At 41.5% G+C, this 24,451-nt stretch overlaps 1 protein-coding gene across 2 annotated transcripts in view; it reads right to left on the bottom strand.

Moving 5' to 3' along the window:
• slc41a1 (solute carrier family 41 member 1) overlaps positions 1–12,320 on the bottom strand; it is a 28,515-nt gene extending 16,195 nt beyond the window's left edge. Inside the window, exons 1-3 of one of the 2 annotated variants that reach the window (XM_069677985.1) lie at positions 12,187–12,320; positions 9,203–10,355; positions 3,340–3,447 (exon numbers count right to left, since the gene is read on the bottom strand). In XM_069677985.1, coding sequence (XP_069534086.1) covers positions 3,340–3,447; positions 9,203–9,688 — 594 coding nt within the window. In that variant the 5' untranslated portion in view covers positions 9,689–10,355; positions 12,187–12,320. Of the gene's footprint in view, positions 1–3,339; positions 3,448–9,202; positions 10,356–10,957; positions 10,981–12,186 lie in introns of those variants that run through there. The other variant, XM_069677986.1, reaches the window with a different exon arrangement.
• Positions 12,321–24,451: the final 12,131 nt, after the last annotated feature.

Raw genomic sequence — 24,451 nt, 5'->3', positions numbered from 1 at the left:
TGGTGTTTGGATCATCGCAGAGATGCAGCACCGTGAATGTTGTGAAAGTGGTTCATAGATGACATAAGAGGCATTACAGGCCTCAGAACCAAAAGCATCACTGTGTTTTTCAGCAGCACGATGAAACATTTTCAAATAACTTCTATCAAATATTTATGGTGACACATTGTTAATGTTAACTATTTATGGTAATACTTTTTCATTTTGACTATTTAAGATATATGTATTTATTCATATGCTGGTGTAGTTCAGCCTCCAGGCCACTTGGCGATATACAAGTGAACCTCACCTTACATTCTGATTCATGACCCTTCCTAGCCACACCCTGAGGAAGACCCGATCAGGGTCGAAACCGGTCGGCATTTATTTATTTATTTATTTATTTTACTTTTTGGGGCATTTTGCCTTTATTATATAGGAAAGCTGAAGAGAGACAGGAAATGTGGGGAGCAGGGAGCGGGGGAAGACATGCACCAAATGGATCGGCAGATCGGGATCAGTGCGTCGAGGACTGTAGCCTCTAGACATGGTGCGCCTGCTCTACCAACTGAGCTATACCAGCCCCGGCGTTTAGTTATTTGATATTGATGTTTTTTACGAGAGATGCCTTGATTCAATAAAGCCATTTTAAACTTAATTTTTGGCTCGGTGTGAGCCTGCCTGAAGATAGGCTAGTGGCTTCCCTCACTCGACAGTTTTTAGCCATTAAGAGCACCTGGCATGCACCGGGAGTTTACCATCTTGCTACCATGAGCACCCTCTATCCCTCTATTTTCAAATTGTTGTCAAAACTTTTGTTTCATAATCTTGGAAATCGACTTAATTCTTGAAAAAAATCGGCTTTTGTAGTGTTTGTAATGTGTAATTATAGCGTGGTCAAAGTTGTATTACTTTGCAATTTGGAAACAGTTGCAATGCAGGTGCTGCCAAACTCAAGTAATCCACAAAATGTCATTATCCAAATACATACAAACAATTAGGCTCAAAGCCACGAGAAGGGATAAAACTGATCTGAGCTCTATAACTTCCCAATGCCCTGAGTCGGATAAACAATGATGAAAAAGGTGAAAGAAAGGGCTCCTTTCACTCAAACATTCAAAGACAAGGAGGGAAAATGGAAAAAAAAATCTAATAGGAAACACGGTCATGTGAATTGAGAACTCACACTGCCAGCCAGTTCGAGGGATTACATTATGTTTTTCAGCATAAGCGCATTAGGAAACTTACAGTGGTCTTAATCTGCTCATTATTAGCGGCGGCGTGGAAAGAAACGTGGTCCCGCTGGGGCCGGCCAGCAGAGAGCTAACAGTAATGTCTCAGGACAAGCACCAGACTGTGGCCTACTTTGTGATGATGGATGTGACAATTCTTTTAAGCTAAACTGAAAACAATGGAGACGAATTGGACCAATGCAAAAGATATGAATAGTTAAAAATCATTCTATCAACTCTTTGACTTTCTCCCAACAAAAGTTGAGTCAAACAGTTCAATGCTAAATGTATCATGATTGGTGTGTTGTATGTTTGTGTGACTGCACGTGAGTCCGGATAAACTAAATGAGCCAGAAACCAACACTGACAAATCAGTGTTGAAGCATTGGTGACACATTGTTAAATAACTTCCCCATCTGACGTTGATTCACTTCTACATCAGCAGTTTAGCAAAACCTGAATCAAAAACAGTTGGAACATAAAACTTTGAAAAGTGGTGTCTCATTAATTATTAAACTTTTCAAAAGAATTGTCTTAAAGTTCTGCTTCATCGTCTGTAATATTTTGGCTTTTATTGTGAAAAACAAGCTGGAAATTACAAACTTTAGCCAATCTTCAATCCAAAGCTATGCACACTCATACAGAGAGCAATGGCTATGCCATGGTTCAGTGTCTTGCCCACGGACACTTGGACATGTGCAGTGTCACAGGCAGGGAATGATCCGCCAACCTTCCCATTGAGAGACGACCGACTCTACCCCTGAGCCACAGCCTCAGGCCAGCAGCGGGCTGAGTTGTGTCATGGCTGAAACATATTCACGGCATATTATGTCTTTTAAATTCAAATTTGTTTTTTTTCTGTAGCTACAGTTTCAGTTTTAAAGTACATATATAGATAATGTCAACTCATTTAAAACACTGTTCAGCTAAAAGAATAAAATTTGATGAATATGAATGTACAGGGTGATTAATTTGTGTTCACTTAATGACAACTACCCCTAACGTCTTGTTAGAATAGATTTTGTCAGTGGTGTGACTGAGTTGAGCTCTCCATGCTGGGTGGGACACTGCTAGCTATGCTAATCAGCTTCGTCACATTTCCCACAGGCCAGTGGAAAGAATGTGAGGATTTGTGCGCTTAAGAGCAATTCTGGGCTAATTCTCTAATGCCTTCAAGGTGTGATGCTAACCTTTGGTTAGCAATGATGCTATCACTGACCTTTCAGACTATACTATGAACAACTTAGCTCAGAGAGTATGCAGTACAGCCAAGAGCTCGAAAAATAAAGCTTTAGCATTAAACTCCAAAACCATTAAACTCCAGCTCAAAAGAGCATTTAACTGTCTTAAATGTAAATATGGATAACTAGCAGCATTGCTAGCTATAATTTTGCAACACAATAAACTTAAGACTCAAGAGATTTTCTTTTATCAAAAAATTTAAGATATTGCTAACAGAAACGTACAGGCTCTCAGAGACCTTCAGGCATCAGTTAAAGGTTAAATCCCACACAGTATGCTAAAGACTTACAGGGGTTTCCCCATCTATCAGACGCAACTAAAAAAGCAGCCAGTCTTTTTGCTGTAACACTATTTGGTTATCTAATCCAGGAAAGCAACAAACTACTGGGTAACTATTTGCAACTCACTGAAAGTTTGAGATGCACATCATAGTCTGACAAAAGTTTTAGAGACTTTGAGCAAAAGACATTCAGCTCTAAACAGCAAACAAACCTGTGAGCTCAAGCAAACAGGCTGGGCGGGGTCAGTGGCTGCTAAAAAACAAGGAATGGGACAGGAATTCTGCTATCAGTTTGTCTAAAACACAGGTCACGTTTGGCAATATGACCTCTGACTCCAAGAACAATTAGCTTAAATGGGTTTGACAGGGGTTGCCAGACAGTGAGATATATTGATTAACTTTTATGGAGAAAACACCTTACCCAACCACAAACAACAGAAACACCCCTCGGTTCAAATTAGACCGTTTGCTACTTCACAGATGACATGAGTTTTATAGAATAATCTAATACAATGCAACCTGTTGTCTTCCTGTAGGACATAGTGTATATTTGGTACCCCAAGTGACGGTAATAAAGTAAAGATCTCTCACACAAACATTTCTTACCGCTGTGGAAAGTCTGGAGGCCAGCGTCATCTCCAGGTTGCCTTTGAGCCCCAGCAGTGCAGGAACCAGGATGAACACCTCCGACACCTCCGTAAACACCGTCCAGTGCTGAAACAGCCAACACGTAATATCAGTAACGCAACATCAACATGATTAACACACTGACATATTCAAACAGGACATATCAGATTCACAGTCACTGTTGCCTATATATAGAGTTCATTATGGTTGGAAACAGAATGTCTCAGTGACCTTGTTCTTTAATATTGATTCAGTCGTGAAACCAGACCTTTATGATGGACCAGGTAGTCTGTCCCTACAGACCTTAACACTATGTATCATGTCAGCTCTCTGCTCTCCTTTAACAAGAACAAGGTCAGTCGAACCTCAAGCTGAAATGATTTATCATCCTCCTCTTTTGGCTGACATTCTCCCCTTTCCCTTGTGATTCACAGTTACCCACCAGTCTTCATCATCTGCAGCTTTAACACAAGGAGAATCATATTTCACCATCATGTAATTTTATGTTACAAATTATCAGCCTTAATAATAATTATATTAGATATGCAAACACTAATTTATCGGTCTTTACATATGGGGCAGTTAACCCTAATGTGACACTGTGTATCTTCACCATTACTGCTGTTATTTACACAGCATGGCGTTCCAATATGAAATGAAATTGCTTTCTCTGCAGAGGGCGTCTATCATGTAAGTATAAAGTGCATTTGCTGCATTCTTTAGAGTTATTTAGAGCTTCTAGCCTGGCTCAAAAAGTCTGATTTGCTGCCTACAAATTCAACTGTCTGTTGTTGTACCTACCGATGGCAGTTTACCTGGCTAAGCCATGCTACATGCTAGTTAGCAAGGTACAGCTGACGTACAATAATTAGCATGCTACAGCTGACAGACAACAATTGATGCACTGCAGAAACTTTACAGGTAAAACTTGTGCTTTAGGATTTTAGCTTCATGCGTTTGCATAGTAGAGATTATTTAACATAAGCTATTTGAGTCATAACCAAACGTCCTGTACCGAGCAGTTCAGCAGTACAAGTACTGGTACACCCCTACAACTAAAAAGCCATAGTTTTGCATATTCATAGCTCAACTCCAGTTGCAACTGAAAAACGTAAAAGTTGAGATTCTCTCCTCAAAATTGCAAATTGACTAACATGAAAACAATGTACGGTTGAATTAAGTATTATCAAACAAGTAGTACAATGATTTTATCCCAGTGGAAATTTAAACTAAAAATAAATCCATTAAAGTATGAAACTTTATTCGCCATTCTAAAGCTTCTTTACCTTAGAGTGCTTGGGTGTTGGGAAAATCATCTCCCTAAATGGCCTTACCGCTCAGCCTCTGCCTCATCAGGAGAAGCTTTATTATGCTTTATGCATTACCCCCAAACCAAAGACATAATGTGAAACAAAACCATCCAGGAGCTAGGCCAGCCTAATCTAAAGGACAACTTTGATGGTGGGCTTGCTCATGAGAATCACATATCACGTTGGCACGTGCTTAAAAACATGTCTGCTCAGTCATTCATCCAGATATAAGTAGAAGGCCTTTTATGATATGTATAGTTCGTGTTATGAGGACTGACCCCCAATAACCTTCCTCCTGGCTGCCGGCCAGTCCTTGAGCAGTTGGTTCCCTGTGAGTCCCTGAGCTTGTTGCTGTGGTGAAGTGCCTCTCTCTGCTGTGCCTCCATTAGAGCACATGCAGTGATAGCAGGTTTGTGGTCTACTGTGGCCACAAACTATTGCTGAGGCCCAGGCCATCGATCTATCTCCACTAAAAGTGCTTATCTTTGGAGTCAGGCCCGAAGGCCCCCAGCACTTACAGTCCAGTCTGCCCAGAGCTGAATCAATATTCACCGAGGCTGACGCAGAAAAGAACAGGGGAGAAAATAGACAAGGGGAGGAAAATAGAGGAGTAGCTCTGATTGAAACAACGTACAAACACTGTTGGCTTGCATTTCTTACACCAGCCAGCCTACATTTCTGTTTCACTGTGTTGCTCCCACTGTGCATCCAGATGTACAGGGCTGATAAGGGGTGTCGTCTACAGTTTTATGTGTTTTTGTATCAGTAGGTGTGGCACCAAAACTCTAGTTTGGGTTAAACTCCTTCTGTCCATCCCTTTGCTGTCACCAGGCCAAGCAGAGCTCTTTTTCTAACAGCCAGCCCCTCAGCCTGGCTCACTGCCTTTTGCCAACCCAGCAGCCTTGTGAGCACCTCTGTAAGCACTTCTCTCTTCTTTCACAGCCGCATGTTTTCAAGCTTTCTCTCTCTCCCTCTACTTCTGTCTCTCTCCTCTATCTCCCTCTCTGCCTCCCCTGTGGTGATATATGTTGTTGTCTCCATGGAACACTGGCTCTGAGCCAAACAAGCCCTCCCTCCTCATGGCCACCTCCTCGGTTCTGAGAACTCTACTGGACAACCCCAGTACCTCTGTGTACAGACCTATAGGAGCTCTGGTATGCAAGTCCCCCAAGGGTCAGGTTGCCCAGTTGAGTAACATGGCCCCATTTTATATGCGATCACTGTACTGACTGTACTGACAAGGAAGCTGAACCTGATGGCATGCAATGTCAATGCAACTTCGTCAGCGTCCCAGGAACTACATCCGGTGGTATTTCATTTACTGGTTCTGGTCCAGGCTCGTGTACAAACACATGACATGAAGATTAAAATTAGCATAGCTTTTGCCACTATGCATTCTGAAGTTGAACCTAAACGATGAACATCAGCTATGCAACAAGACCTTATTGGCATGACTGATGAAACAAAGGGGAACCAAATTCACTGAATTTCAGTTGGCTATAAGGAGAATTGAAATGTCCTCGTGCCACAAATGCTGAAGAGTTGTTAAGGCACCACATTGACATAAGAAGAACTGCAGCTCTCACGCATGTATAAATAGATAAAGAGGCCTGACATGCCTGAACTATCTGAGCAGTTGGAGTGCAAATAATCAAACTAGAACCCAGGAAGTATTACTGAGGATCCTGGACAGAGTGAAAGATTAGCCAGGGTTTGGGGCAACACAAAAGCATTCTAACCCTCTAATCCCTTCAATCGTTATCACTCAAATGGTAACCGAGGATGGAATATTGTCAGGTGTTAAAAGCTGCGAGTTGATGTTAATGATTGTTAGAACATGGTTGATGGAAATGACTGAGCAAAACCTCTAAAAGAAGCAGTCAATCAGTGTGATGGGAACTGCAAACACTTGGAAGGTTAGGAACAGTGCATTTGGTTTAGGCCCTTGGATCATATATTCTAGGTTTGGTGGCACTGTTCAGGTAAATCCTGTAGAGAACGGGATACTTATGATGCATTCATTTGAGCATCAACTGTGTCCAGTCCAGAGGACACAGGGACATAGGGTTTGAAGCCAGTTGGTGCAATGGTGATTCAGTCTGAGGGAATAAGCCCACGCTCTGGTTTCGCTCAGGCCGTTTGAACGCCAAGCAATTGGATGTGGTTAAACCAAAATGGTGACTGGTGGGCAGTGAGGGCTTGGCTGGTGTTACGCCATTGTGTGGACTATGATTTCCTGTTTACTGGTGCCTGTTTTTAAGAGTGTTTTTGAGGCTGAAGCTTTGTCCCACTTCTTTGCTTTATTTTCCTGTTTACGTCCAGGGACACCGCAGCATAAGACAGATGGCTAGACGCTGAGGCAGATACACTCCCACAGAAGATAATGACAATTTACTGGACAAACTATTTTTGGCGCTCTCGGTTTGAAGTTTGATCCGCAGAGGAAGAAACCATTTAGAATATGAAACTATGTCCTGACGCATTTGGCCTTTGACACTGGCATTCCGAGGAAAACTAGCACTACATGACCTTTACAAACTATGTGTAACCTTTAGTCCAAGTGAGCCGGTCACTCTCAAAGTCCTAAGTGTCTGGCCCCGGCTAGAAGAGACTGACGGTTTTAGGTCATTCCGCTGCCAAGTCACTGAACGGAACTATGCAGACGTCTCACTCTTCTATACCAGCCTGCACAGTCCTTTCTGGGCCAACCCGGAGTGGGAATGAGGCCATAGGCTCTGTGTGCGTGTGTGCTGAAGATGGTCAAAAAGACTTGCGTTAAAGAGGTCACATTTCAAAGCAACCCGTATAGAGAGCGACGCTGAAAGCCAAGTCATGCGCTGGTCCAAGCCGCAACTACAAAACTCAGGCCAGGCAGACACATTAACGAAAAGCTCTAGTTAGTTCAAGTTTTCAGGCCTACTTTCAGAAGAGAACTGGTTCAGTCTGACCAAACAACAGTGTGAGAGAGAGGGAGAGTGAGTGAGAGTTAGACAATAACCTTCATTCAAGGACAGGGGGGATTAGCTGAGTTAGCATTTCACTGTGTCATGGAGGGGAATAAGCCGGGGAGACAACCTGCTAGGTGCTCAGTCGTACTCACTGGAACAGTCGTTTTAATATCAGCGTCAAGACTCACCTTGGATCTCAAAGAAAGCATTTTTTCTAGGTTTGCCTGAAGGCACACTCACGGTCAACTAGAAAGAAACATAGGCCCTGTACCTTCTATGTCTCCTCTTTCCAGGCTTTACCTCTAGAGGAAATATGTGCAGAGTGTTTTGGAAACTGGAGAAACCGCAGCAGCATGGTGCCTAAGTTGAGGCAGCATGAAAACTTTTTGACCTCAAACCTCTGCATTCCTGGTTTAGTGAGGATACCTAACCACACGGTAATGAAGGCTTTGACACCACATTGTGTTTTGTTTTCACACTGATTCTAGCTGGACTGAAGTGCGCTGCCTTTGCAGGTGCTCAAAGAAAGTAAAGTTATTCCCCCTGCCTCTTCCCCTCCTCTCTGTGCTGAGTTCCTGGGGTCCACCATGTTGGCATCAGTATGCTTGTACACAGTGTGCCCGGACTGGTCTCCTGGCAGCCGGACACCTCCGACTTTATCTGCATCACAAGCCGACTTTAGAGTAATACTGTATATGACCTGCCAGCATGACTTTGGCCTGCATTTCTACACTGCACATGCACACTGAGATATACTCAGAGCAACTGCAGTGAGTCAACAAGACAGAAAGGACAGAGAGTAATTCTAAATTTAGTTATATAATTTCTTGAGGGCAGAGTTAATCAAACAGCTCTCTGGCTTCACACTGTTACACAATAAACATCTTCTATTATTGTCTCCATTGTATGCCAGATTACAAACAGAAGGGTGTGTGACAGATCAGATTGTTACAGTATGAAGCGGCCCTAGGGAAAGGCAGACAGGCCTTCGACTAGAAAAAGGCTTTGTAAATACCACCATCGTACGTCACAACCCATCCCCATAGGCATGCCATCAGGTATGCCATCAGGACAATGAGTGACAAAAGATAATCCAAACAGGGCTTGTGAAACCAGTTTATTGAAATTCTTAAGAGGCAAGCCCTTCATCAGTACATGTGACACAGTATATACAGTCTGCCTGGAGCAACACCTCTGCTATGAAACACAACTATGGCAGGTTTGATGAGTTAAACAAAGACAAGACTCAAGTTGTAATTGTAGCTTCGGAAACTAACTTGGTTAACATCTGACCGGGTGTTTTTGGACACTTGAAATAATCCGGTAATAGTCTCAGATTATTTTCCATTGGTGTTTCCATATGTCTGCTCTTAGGCTTGTGCAGAAGCAGAACGGCATTTGGTGTGAAGAAGTTTTTCATGAGTGCTTAAAAGATGATTATCTACGCTGGATCCTTTTCTTTTGATAAATGAGGTTCGAGAGGTAAAAGTATTGTAGAACTAAGCATATTTTTATTACAATTTATCGGTCCTGTTGTGTGCTCACATCATAGGTTACAGTATAGAATATGTTAGGATCACTCACCTGGACAATGTCTAGCACCATTCCAGCTGCAACTGTCCCAAACCCGGCCAGCAGGAAGGGGAAGACCACCTGCAGGCCAATGGTGAAGGAGGTCTCCTTTAGTGGCGCCGGTGGTTCTGGGCTGCGGTCGGTGCTGGTGTCGTCGCTCTCGTTACTCTGACTTGCGTTCTCCAGGAGAGCATCCTCCTCCCGCTGACCCTTGGCGTTGGCTCGGCAGTCCATCGCCACCACAATCTCCGACCTCTCCTCATTCTCTCCGGTCTCACCGGCCCTCTCTGTAAAATTTGTGACCTCTGTGAGCTCAAACTCGCCCCCAGTCCCTGGGCTCACATCCTCTGAACCCTTGGTGAGGATCACCGGGTGGACGGAGCAGTTGGAATTGAGGAGGGCTGGGGTAAGGGGGCCTCCCTCTTTCTTCACCTCAATGGCCCCGGAGGACATGTCGATGTCGGGGACTTTGTCTTGTTCTTTCGACCAAAGTACCATGCGGAAGCCTTTGGAATACAGTGGCCTTGAAAAGAAAAGGATAGCTTGCCTTGGCCTAACAGTTTTGGGGAAGTCCGAATGGAATTGGCCAGCTGATCTGGTTTTGAACCTGATCAGTCCAATTGATTTATCCCATTAAAGAGGCTTACAGGGAGTGGGGGTCGCTGTTAAAGACCAGGAGAAAACTGCTCTGTAGGAAAAAACCTGCAGCAAGGCACATGCAGCCGTGCGTCTGCAGAGCCCGTGTTCCTGTCGGTGCTTCGGGAGCAAAACCAGTATGTTCTCCATTCACTGCAAGGTGCTTAGGGTAGGCCGACAAAAAGAAGAATAAAGCATACCGTTTCAAAACAGGAGAGAAAGAAAAATAAAAGTTTGGGGACTCACCACAGAAATCCCCTTCAGTCCCTTGTAACTGTCCTCAAGAGTGAAGAATAAGCTAACGGAAAAAATCAAATCAGAGGTCTCTGGCCAGAGTGCAGTGTAGACTGGTCACGCTCTCGGTTCACTGATCATGTCAGACTGGTCGGTGTACTGGACTGGGAATGTCTCACCTTACACCACGTGGCTGCTGGCTGGTTTTCAAGGAAGATATTTAAAGGCTTGCAGTATGAAGATTGAATTACTTGTTGCGGAAAAGCACTGCAACTCCAAGCAGAGAGACAGTCACCTGGGAAAAGAGCAAATTCATTACCAACAATATTCTCAAGCAACATTACAGGTTTATTTCCAATTATCCATTTCTAGAAATGAAGGCTGTGACTCGACAATATAATGCTGGTGAAATCATTTATACATAACTAACTATTAAAAAGGAATACAATTAATCAGGGCGTGACTAATTTTCCCTTTAGCTCTACTTGCCAGGAAGTGTGGTGACGTTCAAGCTTCCAACTTTGGAAAAACACTTTTTTTCAGAGAAATATTGCAATATACAAAATACCAGCTATTTTGATTGCCCTAATCATAAAACAACATTCCCAGAAGAAACATGTTAATATTCAGATGTTATAGCACATACAAAGTATCAATGAATATAATATAAATCTAAAATATTCAAAATGTCATAGACTTGGAACAATAGAACCACATAAAGTAACACCACTAGAATATCTGCTTGTATCCTGAAAACAATTATTCTGCATCATTACAATGGATGATATAAACTCCTTTAGCACCATAACACCACGTTGAGTAGTCTACGACCAATTCTCTGCAAGCCCCTGTAATAAAGCCTACTGAGCTCAGAAAAAAAATTTTCTCCATACTGACATTATGGCAGAATTGAGGAGAGACCAACAGTGAGTTACAAAACAGTTTCATCCAGCGCCAAATTTCCTCTCGGTGGCTAAAAATATTCTGCCATTAACAGAATTGCAGCGTACATCCTCTGAAATCCGTATGACACCACCGTCAATACACCCTAATGGAAAGACCACAATTCCTGTTACACCTTTCAAAGTAAAGAACCCAGCCCTGTTACAAGCATACAATAAAATTCAATTAAAATTGAATTAGAACCAGGGTTTTTTGCCAAGTAGGTTTACACATAGGCCTACAAGGAATTTGTTTTGGTGGTGTTTTGGTGCAGAACATTTGTAACAGAACTAGAATAAAAATAAGACTTTTCAGTCTTAATAGTGCGAGTGGAGCTCTCAAATTCAAAGTAACAAAATAGTCTACTAAATCTCGTATAAGAGTATTAGAGAGTCCCATACCATGTGTAATGTTCTTAACATTTAAGAAACGCATTAAAGTGTCAGTTTGGGGAAAATGTAATAGTTTACTTCTACAGATTTCGGTTTGTGTTTAGCACGTCTCTGTTGTTTCTGTTCTCTAATATATGGAAATACACAGCAATTTACCACAGAAATTCATTAAAACGGCAAGTATGACATGAAGCAAGTTTAACACTTGGTCTAAAGTAATAGGCAACCGATTAAAGGGACCTTAATATATAAACACTTTTATTTTGAAGGTCAAGCGACTCGCTTCCAGCCTTAATGTTTTTGTCTTGACGCAGCTTTCCTCCGCCTGCATGTTGCGACATCCGCACAGACTTTTCCCCGCTGAAACAATCCTCTGTTTAGTAGTCAGGACCAATACCACCCGAACCCAACATGGCAAAGGCGTAAATTAGTGCTCCCCTGGTCAGCACTGAATAGACGAGCCCTCCTTTCTTATTCTACTGCTCTTTTAAACGAGGGCAGAGGGCTTTCTGTTCCAACACCGGGCTGGAGCCCATGTCAGTGCCACTGTCACCACGAGCATTAAACTCATACTTGTGAATGCAAACGCACCGTAATATTCCATCGGCCTATAAATCATGACTACATAGCCTACACCTGACGTAGATGCTGGGTTAAGCAGTTAGAGTCAGCAAGTGAAACATTCCGTTAGATAAATGCGGCTCTCAAAGCCGGTTTCTCGCTCTGTTCATTTAAATTTAAGCTAAATTGTCCAGCAGGTAGTGAAATAAAAAGCTCCTCGGCGGTGGTTACCTTTTCGCGTCAGCGGTCCGGAGACGAGAAGCGGACAAACCGGAATGATGAGCAGTAACAGCACGCGGACTCGTGTGGCTGGCTGGACGTATCCTCCACCTCTTGGTAACGCGCTCAGGGTGAGGCGTGGACGCCGGTGCGCACGCCTTATGTACGGTACCGGCTCTGCACAGCTGCCTTAATGGTTAATGGAGGTTAATGGTTAAACCCTCCCTCCCGCGCAGTAAAGGCAGTCTCTCCCGATCCGTCACATTGCACCCGTCCAGTGGCCCCCGCCGCCCGGCTGCTTTGATGCGCATCTATAATACACCCGTCCGGTGCAGGGGGCCAGGAAGCCAGAGGCGGGCCCTCCCTCTCCACACTCTGCACTGACGAGCGAGCCTCCCCCTACTCCCCCCTACTCTGCTCACAAGCACGTCCCCTCCCTCCGCACACCCGCATGTGTGTGGAAATTTGTACCCGTGTGGTGCCAGTCTCCTCCACAAGCCTACTAATTTACTAGCAGGGGGCAGAGATAGAAGTTTTAATTTAACAATAGAGCAGATTCCTGAATGAATGGGCGCACACGCAGATCAGTACACACTAACTGAGCAGGGCAGGATTCTAGTCACTGATCCACCAACACAGAGAATAAATGCAAGTGTTACATAAGTAAACGTTTTGCAATAGCACCCAGGTGACCTGGGAATACAGAAGAGAGAGAAACAAATGACATGATAACCTACGAATAAAAAAACCCAAACATTTCAATGCTACTACAAAACGTCCTAACGTGTGGGATCACATCATTTGAGTAGCTAGTCCTAGGAGTGAGAGGTGAGTCACTTTCCTCACTGCTTGGTGATGAAGGCGGCAATGACAGATATAAGGCCTACTTAGAGATAATAAGTATGAGATAACGAGTGTGGTTAGTTCTCAATGCACCTGTCCTGTAATCTGACAGCTGACACAGACAACGTAAAGCATGTTGTAGCCCAAAAGTTTTGCAAACTGCTAAATAAATATACACTTTTATTTTGAAGGCTAATCCAGTCTTATTCATAGCCTGGCGTAACATTAAATTATTTCTGTAATTTTTTGGTCCTTTGCTTTTACACATAACATTATGTACTCTATAGGATAGCAGGCCCACTTTCTGTCAAAGGAAGGCAGCATGAGTTTTGTGTGTTATCTGACAGATAAACTGCACACAGCTTCAGCCTCCTAATGCTGTTCCTGGGAGAGCAGCAGCTCTAACAACGTTCCCGTGGACTTGAAGCTTTGTTGTGCTTTTTGCTTGTTGCTACACAGCTCAGCATCAGCAGCCCCAGCATCACTCAGAGAGCAGAGGCTGCAATCCAACCACATCCCCCCTTGCTGGCAACGTGTTGAGCTGAACCAGTTAGTAAACATCCAGTAATAAAAGAGGAATTACAGTTTGTCACGCTGTGGCATGCTGTGGTTTGATAGCGTGTTTGGGTGTTGCAGGTGTACAGGAAGATGTGTCACTCTGTGGCCATATTACTCACACTACAATAAAGCTTTCTCCAGAATCAGAAACAGGTTATTTCCCTACAGTTTTTTATTTAGGAGTTGCAGGTACGAATGCCTAGAAAGGTACAAGTGCATAGAAAAAGCTCTGGAAGACCTTATATCTTCCCCTGTCGTGAATTATTATTTATTATTATTATTATTATTTACTCTCTTGTCATAATTGTATGTACAGATTGATGTAGCTATCATGTCTTTATGCTAAATATGAAGCTACCAACAGCAAGCAGCTAGCTTAGCTTAGCACAAACACTGGAAACAGAGGGCTTTGTCCACAAACCACCCACCAGCACCTCTAAAGCTCACAGGTCAAAGTCTTCTGGTTGACATATCTTTTAAATCTGTACAGATTCATAGGTGTAAAAACAGTTCACCAAGTTATTACTGATAAACATACTTTTTTTGTACTGATTAAACACACAAGATGTAATGTGGTGATTAGTGAGCATTTTCACGTTGTATTGCACGTTTTTTTTCTACAAAACACTGGGATTACATAATCAAACCCTGCAAACATGACATCTGAGATTAAAACATGGACTACGTGTGAGATTACGTCCAGTGATAAATCATCTCCTTTTACAGAGCAAAAAGCTGAACCTAAGCCTGTTATTCATTTATTTTTCATGCCCCACATGTTTACATAAGGGAGTATGTGCTATTGTTTGACTGTGATTCAGGGATTAATTTATTTTGAAGATGTAGCAGCCTTTTCCAAGAATCAGGTTTAGTCAGTTATCTGGGTAACACTGAGTCAAAGCTCTTTTTACATAATCACCTTGACGTAGATTTGAGGGGGTTCCTCTGTGTTTTAATCATCAAAGATTTCCCCGCTCACTCGGTAAAACCTCTTCCTGGAACAGACCTCTTTACATAAGACATCATTTCCAAATTGTGGGATTTACCTGACCTGGAGTTGGGTCAGGCCAAAGCTGCTACATTTGTCAGGATTTCATATTCAGGCATTCTTTCAGATCACTGCAGTTGAGTCAAGACATAAAGGGGCTGTCTCACTTTGTTAATGTTTCTAAGGATTTAACCAATATATAAAGATCTGAAACCGTCTCTGATCTCCTGTAAGTCAACACACACTCAGGACACACAAACAAGTACAAGTATAGCTTCCACTATCTGCATATTTAAAGAATGTTAGATTGTATTTAGTATGTGCTTTAACGTGATAATCTCAAAGATTTTCATTTAAATAAATCCCTATCTATCACCAGATAAGCTAACACAATGGTGATGCAAGCCTTTGCATTTGCAGTTTTACAGACTGGGTGTCTGGTGCGACTTCTGCAGAAAAAAATCGAAAGCAGCGCCCAGTTAATGACGCATTTTCCATCACCCAGCAGTTGTTGGTTCTCCAGAGAGGGTGGGAGGAGCTAAGTGGCTGCTTTTCCTGGAATCTGCAAGTGTTGCGAGTTAACAGTAAACTCCTCCACTAATTACCGTTTATCGCAACAGGTGCTGCCAAAGAGATCAAAACTGGGGTTCTTAGAGATTACAACTTTCATTTGGCCTCCTCATCTGAAACATTTATTTCAAATATTTACCTCACAAGTCATCTAAAAAGTAACAAAAAAAAACAACAACTTCCGGGTAAAAATGAGAATGTTCTACCAGTGGTAGGGATCTAAGATTTGTCTTTCGTCTGACGGTTTTCTGCTCTCTCTCTCTTTCTCCCCCTCACCGTTTCGTAAGCATTGACGAACACACACACACACACACACACACACACACACACACACACACACACACACACATGCACACACACACACAAACAATCATTGAGCAGGTGTCAATGAAAAGTCACAGACACATCCGAGCTGAGCCACTCTGTCATCCATTGATTGGACAGGATATGTTTTTGGCAGCATATCAGCTAAAATGTATTATTTAACCAAAAACGTTCCAACATTTACACAGCAGACGTGATTCAAAGTCTAAAGGCCCCTTCCCATATTTTTCACGTTATTTTCAAAAGCAGTAGCAAAGTGCACGGATGTGATGAACTGCATTAAAAGAAAAGATGTCTTGCCTATACTTTTTATATTAACATGATTATAAGTCTTTTAAAGGTCCTGTAGGCTACTCTATATCAGGATCAGAATCAGCTTTATTGGCCAAGTATGTGGGCACATACAAGGAATTTGACTCTGGGTTTTATGTGCTCAAACTTAAATACTGAACTGAAAAAATGGGACTGGTTAGACAAGGTAACACTATTTTTAATGATGGACACACCAAAACCATCGTCCAGCTCTGTCATGTAACTCAGTTTTTCCACATGAAAATGGAGGAGTTTTTAGCAGCAGCTCATTTTGTCAGAACTTAGCTGAAACCAAAACAGCTTAAAAACAAGTAAATATTGGATTCACTTATCAGATGTCCAATAACAAAACTGAAATGGGCCATATTTTTAAATGGATATTCTCATAGTTTGCATGGGTTTCACATTGTTGGGTGTTTATTGTTCACAGTGAAAAAGTGAAAACTGCATAATTCTGTTTATCCAAAATGACATCTTTAAAAAGGACGCTTCTGAAATGGGCCGTTCAGAACAGCTGCAGGTTTCCAAGTAGAACCTTGCTTTCGCTGAAATCGACCAATCGTCATTCACCATCATTCACCTCAGGCTGCATTCTTGCACTTGCTTGTAGTCAAGTTGTTGTCAAGATTTCAACTTACCATTCTGATACCTCCTGGCAATTCTGGCTCGTACATATAAGGCCAAATAACCGATCTTAGTTTATTGACAGTGCAGGGGGAGTGGCTAAGTGGTCACTCCAAATACTGTCAGCCAATCGTGGCTAAGGTCTAACCTTTCAATGGCAAAACGGGAGGAAGGAGAGACTCCGAAAAATAATTAAATTATAATATGTATACAATTTTGAAACGAAACAAACTTCAAAAACACATTAGAATAATAGAAAATTGATTGTGTAGCTAAAATATGTCCCCTTTAAATGAATGCTAACTTTGCTGTGTGTCTGCTAAAAGAAGGCAGAATAATGTCAGAAAATTGTGTTTTATCTTGTTTCACCATCTTTGACTGGCCAAATTTAAATCTCTACCAATAATTCAACAATCATAATTTACCAAATCTATGCTAAAGTGTTAATACACACCAGCAAGTCACTTTTTCACTTCACAAGTCCAAGTCAAGTCTCTTATAGTTTTATAATTATAAATAATAATAAATGACCCAACTAGTGACAAAATATACTGTACTTAAACAAAAAGTCTAAGCTCTAGCCTCTCATACGCAGTGTAATGGTAACCTAATAAGCCAGTTACATTAACGTTACGTGGTCAACAATAAACCTGTAACCTAAACGTGCCTTTAGCCAGCGTTCATAATCAAGGTGTTATTTCTTAACATTAGCCAGCAGCAACTTTAGCAAGCTAATGTTAGTAGCATGCTAACGTTAGATAGCTGATACAGCTGAGCTTAACATGTTTCCTAACTTGACTGACCTATCAGGGTGCATTTCAGGTGCCTGATAAAGTTTGATGTGGTCAATCCAGCATCTTTTATTTTCATACTGCAGACGTTGCATTCAGCGATTCTATGTTTTAGGCTCTGTGTGAAGTTATTAAAGCTAAAAGATATGACGAATGGCGACTGCACTGTAACAGCTGCAGCTGATGTGCTCGCCATGGTGTCATCTGTGGTGTGTGGCCCCTCGCGCACCAGATGAGGAAGGTTATGCATGGGAGGGAATGACATTCAGCTTTCAATGTTAATGCGCCAAAAATACAAATAAAAAGATTGTCCCAAATCTCCAGTAAGAGTCAAGTCTCAAGTCAGATTTGTGTGCGACTTAAAGTGCTTATCTCGAAGATGTCAGGTTTGTTCTCTTTGGTGGCACCTTATGGTGATAAACGATAATTGGGGAAGCACACTTCACAGATATCCAGACAGTGTTGCATGTGTGATGTCCACGGTTGGCTCTGGTTGTAACTCTTGATCTTCCTCACTGACGGTTGCTTTCCTTTTTAGACTGTTTGCCTTCATCTGAGCGTCCAATTTGTTTCTTTTTCTTTGGATTTTTACTTATTTTTGAAGTTGTATCTGTAGTCATCCATCTTTTCTTTGTTTGTTCAGCCATAGTAGATTACTGTTTACTTGCAACACTTGCAGAGAACAGAAAAGCAGCCGCTTAGCTCCGCCTACCCTCTCTGGCAGACCAACCACTGCTGGCTGATGGAAAACGCGTCACTAACTGGGCGCCGCTTGAGATGTTTTCCGACACCCAGTCTGTAATATTGCAAATGCAAAAGCTTTCATCAGTGGGCCATAGGCTCAATCACCATTGTGTTACCTCATTCGGTGAAAGAGTGACTTAACAGACATTTATTTAAATGAAAATCTTCAAGATTATTACTTTAAGTGCGACTCGAGTCCAAGTCAGAAAACTCCCCATCTCTGCTACAGACACAGCTTGTGTTTGTTGCTCGGGGCTAGCTGTTTACATGTTGTGCACATAGGTCGATGTAGGGATAGGAAAACATTAAATCAACTCTTGAGTTTTTTCGTCCTCAGCAAAGGAGCAAGCTACAAGCTAACTTTGAACCTAACGGTGTTGAGTATTTGAACACAGCATTGGTTCAGTCCATTATTTTCCTTGTACTGCAGCTACACCACCGGCATCATTAATTTAATTATATTAACCTGTGCTTTTCCTACTGGGTCATGTTAAAATGTCCTACTTACTTTGATGATGTCATTGCATGATCTGTGTAATGATGTCCAATTAGATTTTAATGATTTAATTCAGTTATAATTAAAGTTTTATTTTGGTTCTACTTGGGGCCATAAATTGGTAACTTCACTAATTTAGCCACAAGTTCTCTGGAGAGTTGATGCATTTTACAAGGTATTTGTATGTGATTTCTTCTGTACATGTGTTTCCAGATTGTACACGGGCTTGGTGCTGCACATTGACTGCCACCCTGCAGGTATGCAGAGAGGGGGAATGGAAACTCACGGGTTGTCCTTAAGAGGATTCAGGAGCTAAGAGGATTCATTCTTAGATTCAGCACACATGATACAGAACCTAATAGATGAGATGTCTCTCAATATTTCTTATTATATTCATCACTACAACTTCTAACAGGATGTTCTTTGTATTTGTGAACTAACTAATTTAACTGATTCACTATTAAAATTCTGGCATTATGATTTTTCTATCCCGCACCAATAAACAATACATTTTGTTGAGGCCCTGGATTTATACATTGAAGTAAGATTGTATTAGAAATTCTTAAAGAATCACTGGTACTGCTAATTTCTAGTTTGAAGCAGGGAAACAGACAGTTTGGCATTTGCCATGATTTCCTAGGACACTGCAAATATAATTTAAAAAAAAACAAAAAAAACACACACGATGGAATCCAGTGGTTATATTTTGAGTTTTAGCTTTTTAATGTTGGATCAATGTAGAAAGTATTGTGAAATTTCCTGGATAAGACGATTCCATTACCACTTATTTTTCCATTTCCTTATTTTGCATTTTGAGTTTTGCTTCCTAACTACCACTTGTTGTTTCTGACTACAAAGCCAGTGACAAGCCTGATCAGTTCTAACAGCCTATTACAGAGCTATTCGACTATATTTTTCAGGGGGCCACATTTTCAGAAAGCTAAGGGCCCCGGGGGCCAGACATTTCCCTGAGCTACTAAACGTGCAGACACATTTTTAAATTATATTTTTTTATCTTATTTTGCTACAGTACATTGTAAAAGTAGCATAACTTAAAAAAAAGGTGCTCTAAGTGTTCAGGCCAAGTTAATTTTCTTTGCAACAAAAGCTGTGATATAGCCCCAAAAGTAAACATATTTGATATAAATGTAGGCTATTCTACAACACATGTCAGGCATCTGGCATATAATTTGGTCAATTCTGACATGGCTTACCTAGTTACATCACAGCATGTCCTGTAAACACTTATAACCATCTGTCTTGTTTTCTGTCTACTTCATCTTCAGTTAACAGATAATCATCAGTTAACCTGCGCCACATCCTTCAATGTTCTCCATTTCTAGTAACTTTTACATGTCAGAAAACACAGATAGGCTTAGCCTAGGCTACTAACTAGAGAGACATTACACTTCTTTGATTGGGCAATAGCAGAGAGGTTCATATGAAGTGACGGTAATCCGCAAACAGTGATGCAAAGGCTCGTTTTTCAAGGAGACACGAGTATTTGTTTTCTAACGTTCATGTGAGAGAAGCTGGATTCACCGGTAGCCTATATGTTGATCCAAACATTGTTAACCAAAAATGGCTGGTTGTTAATGACAGCACAGGTGCACTCTGCTGGTTTGAAGGATTTATTGTGGCAAAAATGTCCGTTATTCGCGGGATCGTTTTTCTTCAGGTTTTAAATTGTATTTATTCTTAAACAGAACTGATCGGCAGACCGATCTGACTTGATCGGCGGGCCGGAGTTGGCCCAGGGGCCGCCAGTTGAACAGGCCTGGTCTACTATTTCTCACAGACACACATCCACACACTGTATATGAAGAGGTCAAACGGCCCTACATCCACCAAATCTCCACCACATCTTCAGATACCAGATTGAAAAGGAAATCTTTTTATGTAATATACACAGCGTTAAGTAGCTCAATTTGCTTACTTGTGTTTCAACAGTACATTAGTTGTATTTTTGTTGAAACGCATGGTGTCAATAAGATTAGAGGGAGAAAATTAATTAGATAAAGCTTTATTGACAATGTTATGTGCAAAGTTACACTATAAGCTGTAGAGTCAGAGACAGGTTATGAAACAGTGGGATACCACTCACTGAGCATATTTCAGGAAATGAAGTAATTACACAGGTAAAGAAATCTACCTAGAGTTTAGAACAAAAGAAAACTGGTGCCACTGAGTGAACACGGATCAAGTTAACTGTACCAAGACATCTAACCCTGTCCTGAAGTCTTGTTACGTGTGGACATACAGTGTGGAATGGGGTCCTGGTGGTTAATGATCCTCCTTTTCCAAACCAGGAAGTGAGGTGAGAACGGAAGACAAAACAGCGCTGGGCCCCAGCAACGCCTCGGCAGAGTGGCTGTCCCTGGCAACGGCCAGGCGGTCTGTGCCAGTTTTGGGCCACTTCTGTCCCAGAGCTTCTTTGAGCCCAGAAGAATGTCAGGGGGGAGATTTGGAAACCTTCCCTCTGCCCAGGATGAATGGCTGTCCACCAAACACACTCCCCTGGTCTCTCTCCCATCTCCTCCAATCTCCCTCCTCTACACACAGCGGCCAGCAGAAAACTGAAACAAGCCTGAGTTTGAGTGTTCGCTTCTTCTGTGTTCTTGTTGTAGTGATGTCGCCGTTTTCTGAGATACCAGCAATTACACTTTGGTGATGATGTGATTAACCAATTAAAAGTATTGTCCAAATCTGAAAAAAAAAGTTGTAATAAACCAGAAATATTCTTTAAAGCTGCAGCAAACAGCTAGTTACAAATTAGCTAAAGCCCATTTAAAATGAACGTTCTCTTCCAAGTGCTTTTGGGACCACAGAGTGCAGATGAAAAGTGGATGTCCTGACCTTTGACCCCTGCAGGGTCTTGAATTGAATAACTTTCCAAATGGTTGTACAAGCAAGTACAACCTAATGCCAATGTTCAGGTAAATGATATTTCTGTCAAACATGGAAAATGATTAAAAAGGTAACTTATTCGTACAGAAACTGTGTAACATGGAGAACCTGCTGTCAATGGAAGAGAATTCAGCTTGTGAGACGTTAGAGAATAACAAGCAGATTAACCTTTCTTTCCTATGCTCACTGCTATGAGTGGATGTGTGCATGCGTTGTATGGGTGGGTGAAAAATAACCTCCCACAGGCAGCACATGGTTCACCCATTAAACAAAAGACACATCATCATCATCACGGAAGGAAGAACAACTGGAGAATGGAGACAGGAATAGCTTGTTTCAGGTCAGACAGGAGGGTTACAGAGGGATCTGCCTTTAAGCCAGTGTTTGTCAGGCTGCTCAATTGTTATAACCTTGTTTGCTTTTTAATACTGCTGACCTTTTACAGAAGTATGCTGTAGTGTTGAGATAACGATTCAAGTTTGATTGATTAAATCATAGTGAGGATATCACCATGCAAGGACGTGCTTGAGTTAGGTGATCCATTTCAATAATTGTAAGTAATTGTAATTGTATGTTTTGTGTCATGGCACATTATGCTGTTTGATTCATGATGTGTGTAACTCCCGCTAGTTTAAAGACACATTTATGAATACTGATAAAAGTGGCCTGTGTCTTAAGGAAAGGCATACAAAAACCTTAATCAGTGTTTGGAAAATGGGTGGTGGTAAAGCAAATATGAAAAACATTATAATAATCCTTAAATATTATCAGTAACCGGAGCCTGATGAAGAGTTGCAGGACATTGTTGGTGTATGCCGCGTGACTTTATTTATCTTTGTGCATGTGTGTGTATCTTTCCATGGACTCATCCATTAACTCCAATTACATTTTTTTTTCGCATCCAAGCATGAATGTTTTTAGTCGGACTGGTGTCTGTGTATGAATTTATCTCTTCAGAATCAAATCAGACAGTTAAAAAAAAAATGGACTTGAGAACTACTTTAGTTAAAGTGATAATCTCCAAGATTTTCATTTAAATAAATGTCTATTAAGTCACTATCTATCACTGAATGAGACTGAACAGTATTACAGACTGGGTGTCTGGTGCGACATTCGTGGAAAAAACCACAAGCAGCGCCCAGTTCGTGACGCGTTTTCCATCACCCAGCAGTGGTTGGTCTGCCAGAGAGGGCAGGCGGAGCTACGCGGCTGCAAGGGAAAAGATCAAGATCGATGACTACAGATACAACTTCAAAAATTAGTTAAAAATCCAAAGAAAAAGAAACAAATTTGATGCTCAGATGAAGGCAAACAGGGAAATCAAGAGTTACAACCGGAACCAACTGTGGACGTCACACATGCAACACTGTCTGGATATCTGGGAAGTTTGCTCCTGCAATTGCTGTTTATCGCCATAGGTGTCGCCAAAGAGAACAAAACTGAGATCTTCGAGATTAGCAATTTAAGATTCAAGATAATGTAAAGGTACTAAATTTAAGCATTTCCATTTTATGCTACATTATACTTAATGATAAAATTATTAACAAAGACCCCCAAAGACGCTTTACCAGATAAAGATAATAAATGAAACTGGATTAAAATGAACTTTTTATTTTGGGAAATGTACTTTAAAATGTACATTTAATAACTGCATTCTCTTCAAAGGCTGGTCATTTGTGAAATATGCTGATTTACTTTTTTGTCGAGAGTTACTTGAAAAGATGAATATCAATCTCATGCTTTTGGTGCTATCTTGAGGGGAGAGTAAGCTCAGCTGAGTATGAGATTGGGACCAGGTTGAAAGAGCCTGGCTCTCAGCAGCTAAAGCTCAGTAACTAACACACTGTTCACATGTGTTTAATCTGTATAAAAATCAAACTGTATTTCTTGGCAGAGAACAACGTGTTAATGAGTGACCCTGAGGTTTTGTTACCTTTTTACAGAGCTGTATCACTTTGTTTCCAGTCTTTAGGCTAACCGGCTAGTGAGTGTTTTTCCAAGTATTAATGTTTCTGTATGCTCACCTCACAAATGCACCATATTCATGCATAGTAAGAATGGTGTACTCTGCTGTTGTTCTGTGTTGGCAGGATGTCCTGTACCTGTGTTTGTGACACAGGGGCCTTCCAAATAATAATTCTGATAGTACAGTTTTTTTCGTTCTTTTATCATTTAAAAAAAAAAGAAAAGTTACCTAACTCTTAGTTTATAAATCAAATGAGCACAATGTCACGTTAGACACCAGCCCTCACCGTGTACTTTGACCAGACTTTCCTCAATTACTACAACGGCCACCTCCATGCATCTGCACTCACTCAAACACACTGGAATTTTCCTGCCATGGCAGCATTTAAATGTGCAAATACACTTGTCCCTGCACATTATGTAACATGTTGGAAACCTTGTGTTCAGATCAAATATGACCTGTTACCTTAAAACCAGGATATTGATTCACGACAAAGTGCTTGTGCAATTTATTCCTTTAAAATCCTCCCTGTGAGCTAGCTGTGTGCAACTAAAATCCTCCCTGTGAGCTAGCTGTGTGCAACTAAAATCCTCCCTGTGAGCTAGCTGTATCACAGTATCTTTTACACACAGTAGTGTGTTAAAGATACTCAGAGCTGAATAGTGAGAGTTACTTGTTCAGGCAACAACTTCCCCTTCTCTGTTTCTCTTTGCTGCTCAGCAGGGCAATTACTATGACCGAGGTAATGTGGAAAAAACACTGACAGGAATACAGCGGCCACAGAGAGCGGTCACAAACACCCAGTCGGCCTCACTTGAATGCAATGAACCCATTTTACACTACACAATGTCTAAAATTGGTGATGGAAGTGTGTGTATGTGTGAGTCATTTATAGAGCAGATGATCTTTAGTAGGCAGCAGAAGCCTCAGAGAGGATGTGAGCGTAGATGTGAAGTAACAGAGAATAAGCATTACCTTAAGCGCTTTGCCAACCATCACTTAAGCTGGCTGTAACATTGTGAGTGCAGCTGTTATTGATATATTATATTATAGTCATTATCAATCATTTCTAATGGTCAAAGACCTTATATGGATATTAACCTACAGCTTTTAGGCATTTACTATATTCATATGGTGACCATTTTCCTCTCGAT

This window comes from Semicossyphus pulcher, unplaced genomic scaffold, assembly GCF_022749685.1.
Source record: "Semicossyphus pulcher isolate SPU_LCO1_2020_fin unplaced genomic scaffold, fSemPul1.0.p SCAF_3, whole genome shotgun sequence".
NCBI classification, from domain to species: Eukaryota; Metazoa; Chordata; class Actinopteri; order Labriformes; family Labridae; genus Semicossyphus; species Semicossyphus pulcher.
The sequence above is the reverse complement of the archived record's forward strand: the minus strand, read 5'-3'. Positions and strand labels throughout refer to the sequence as shown.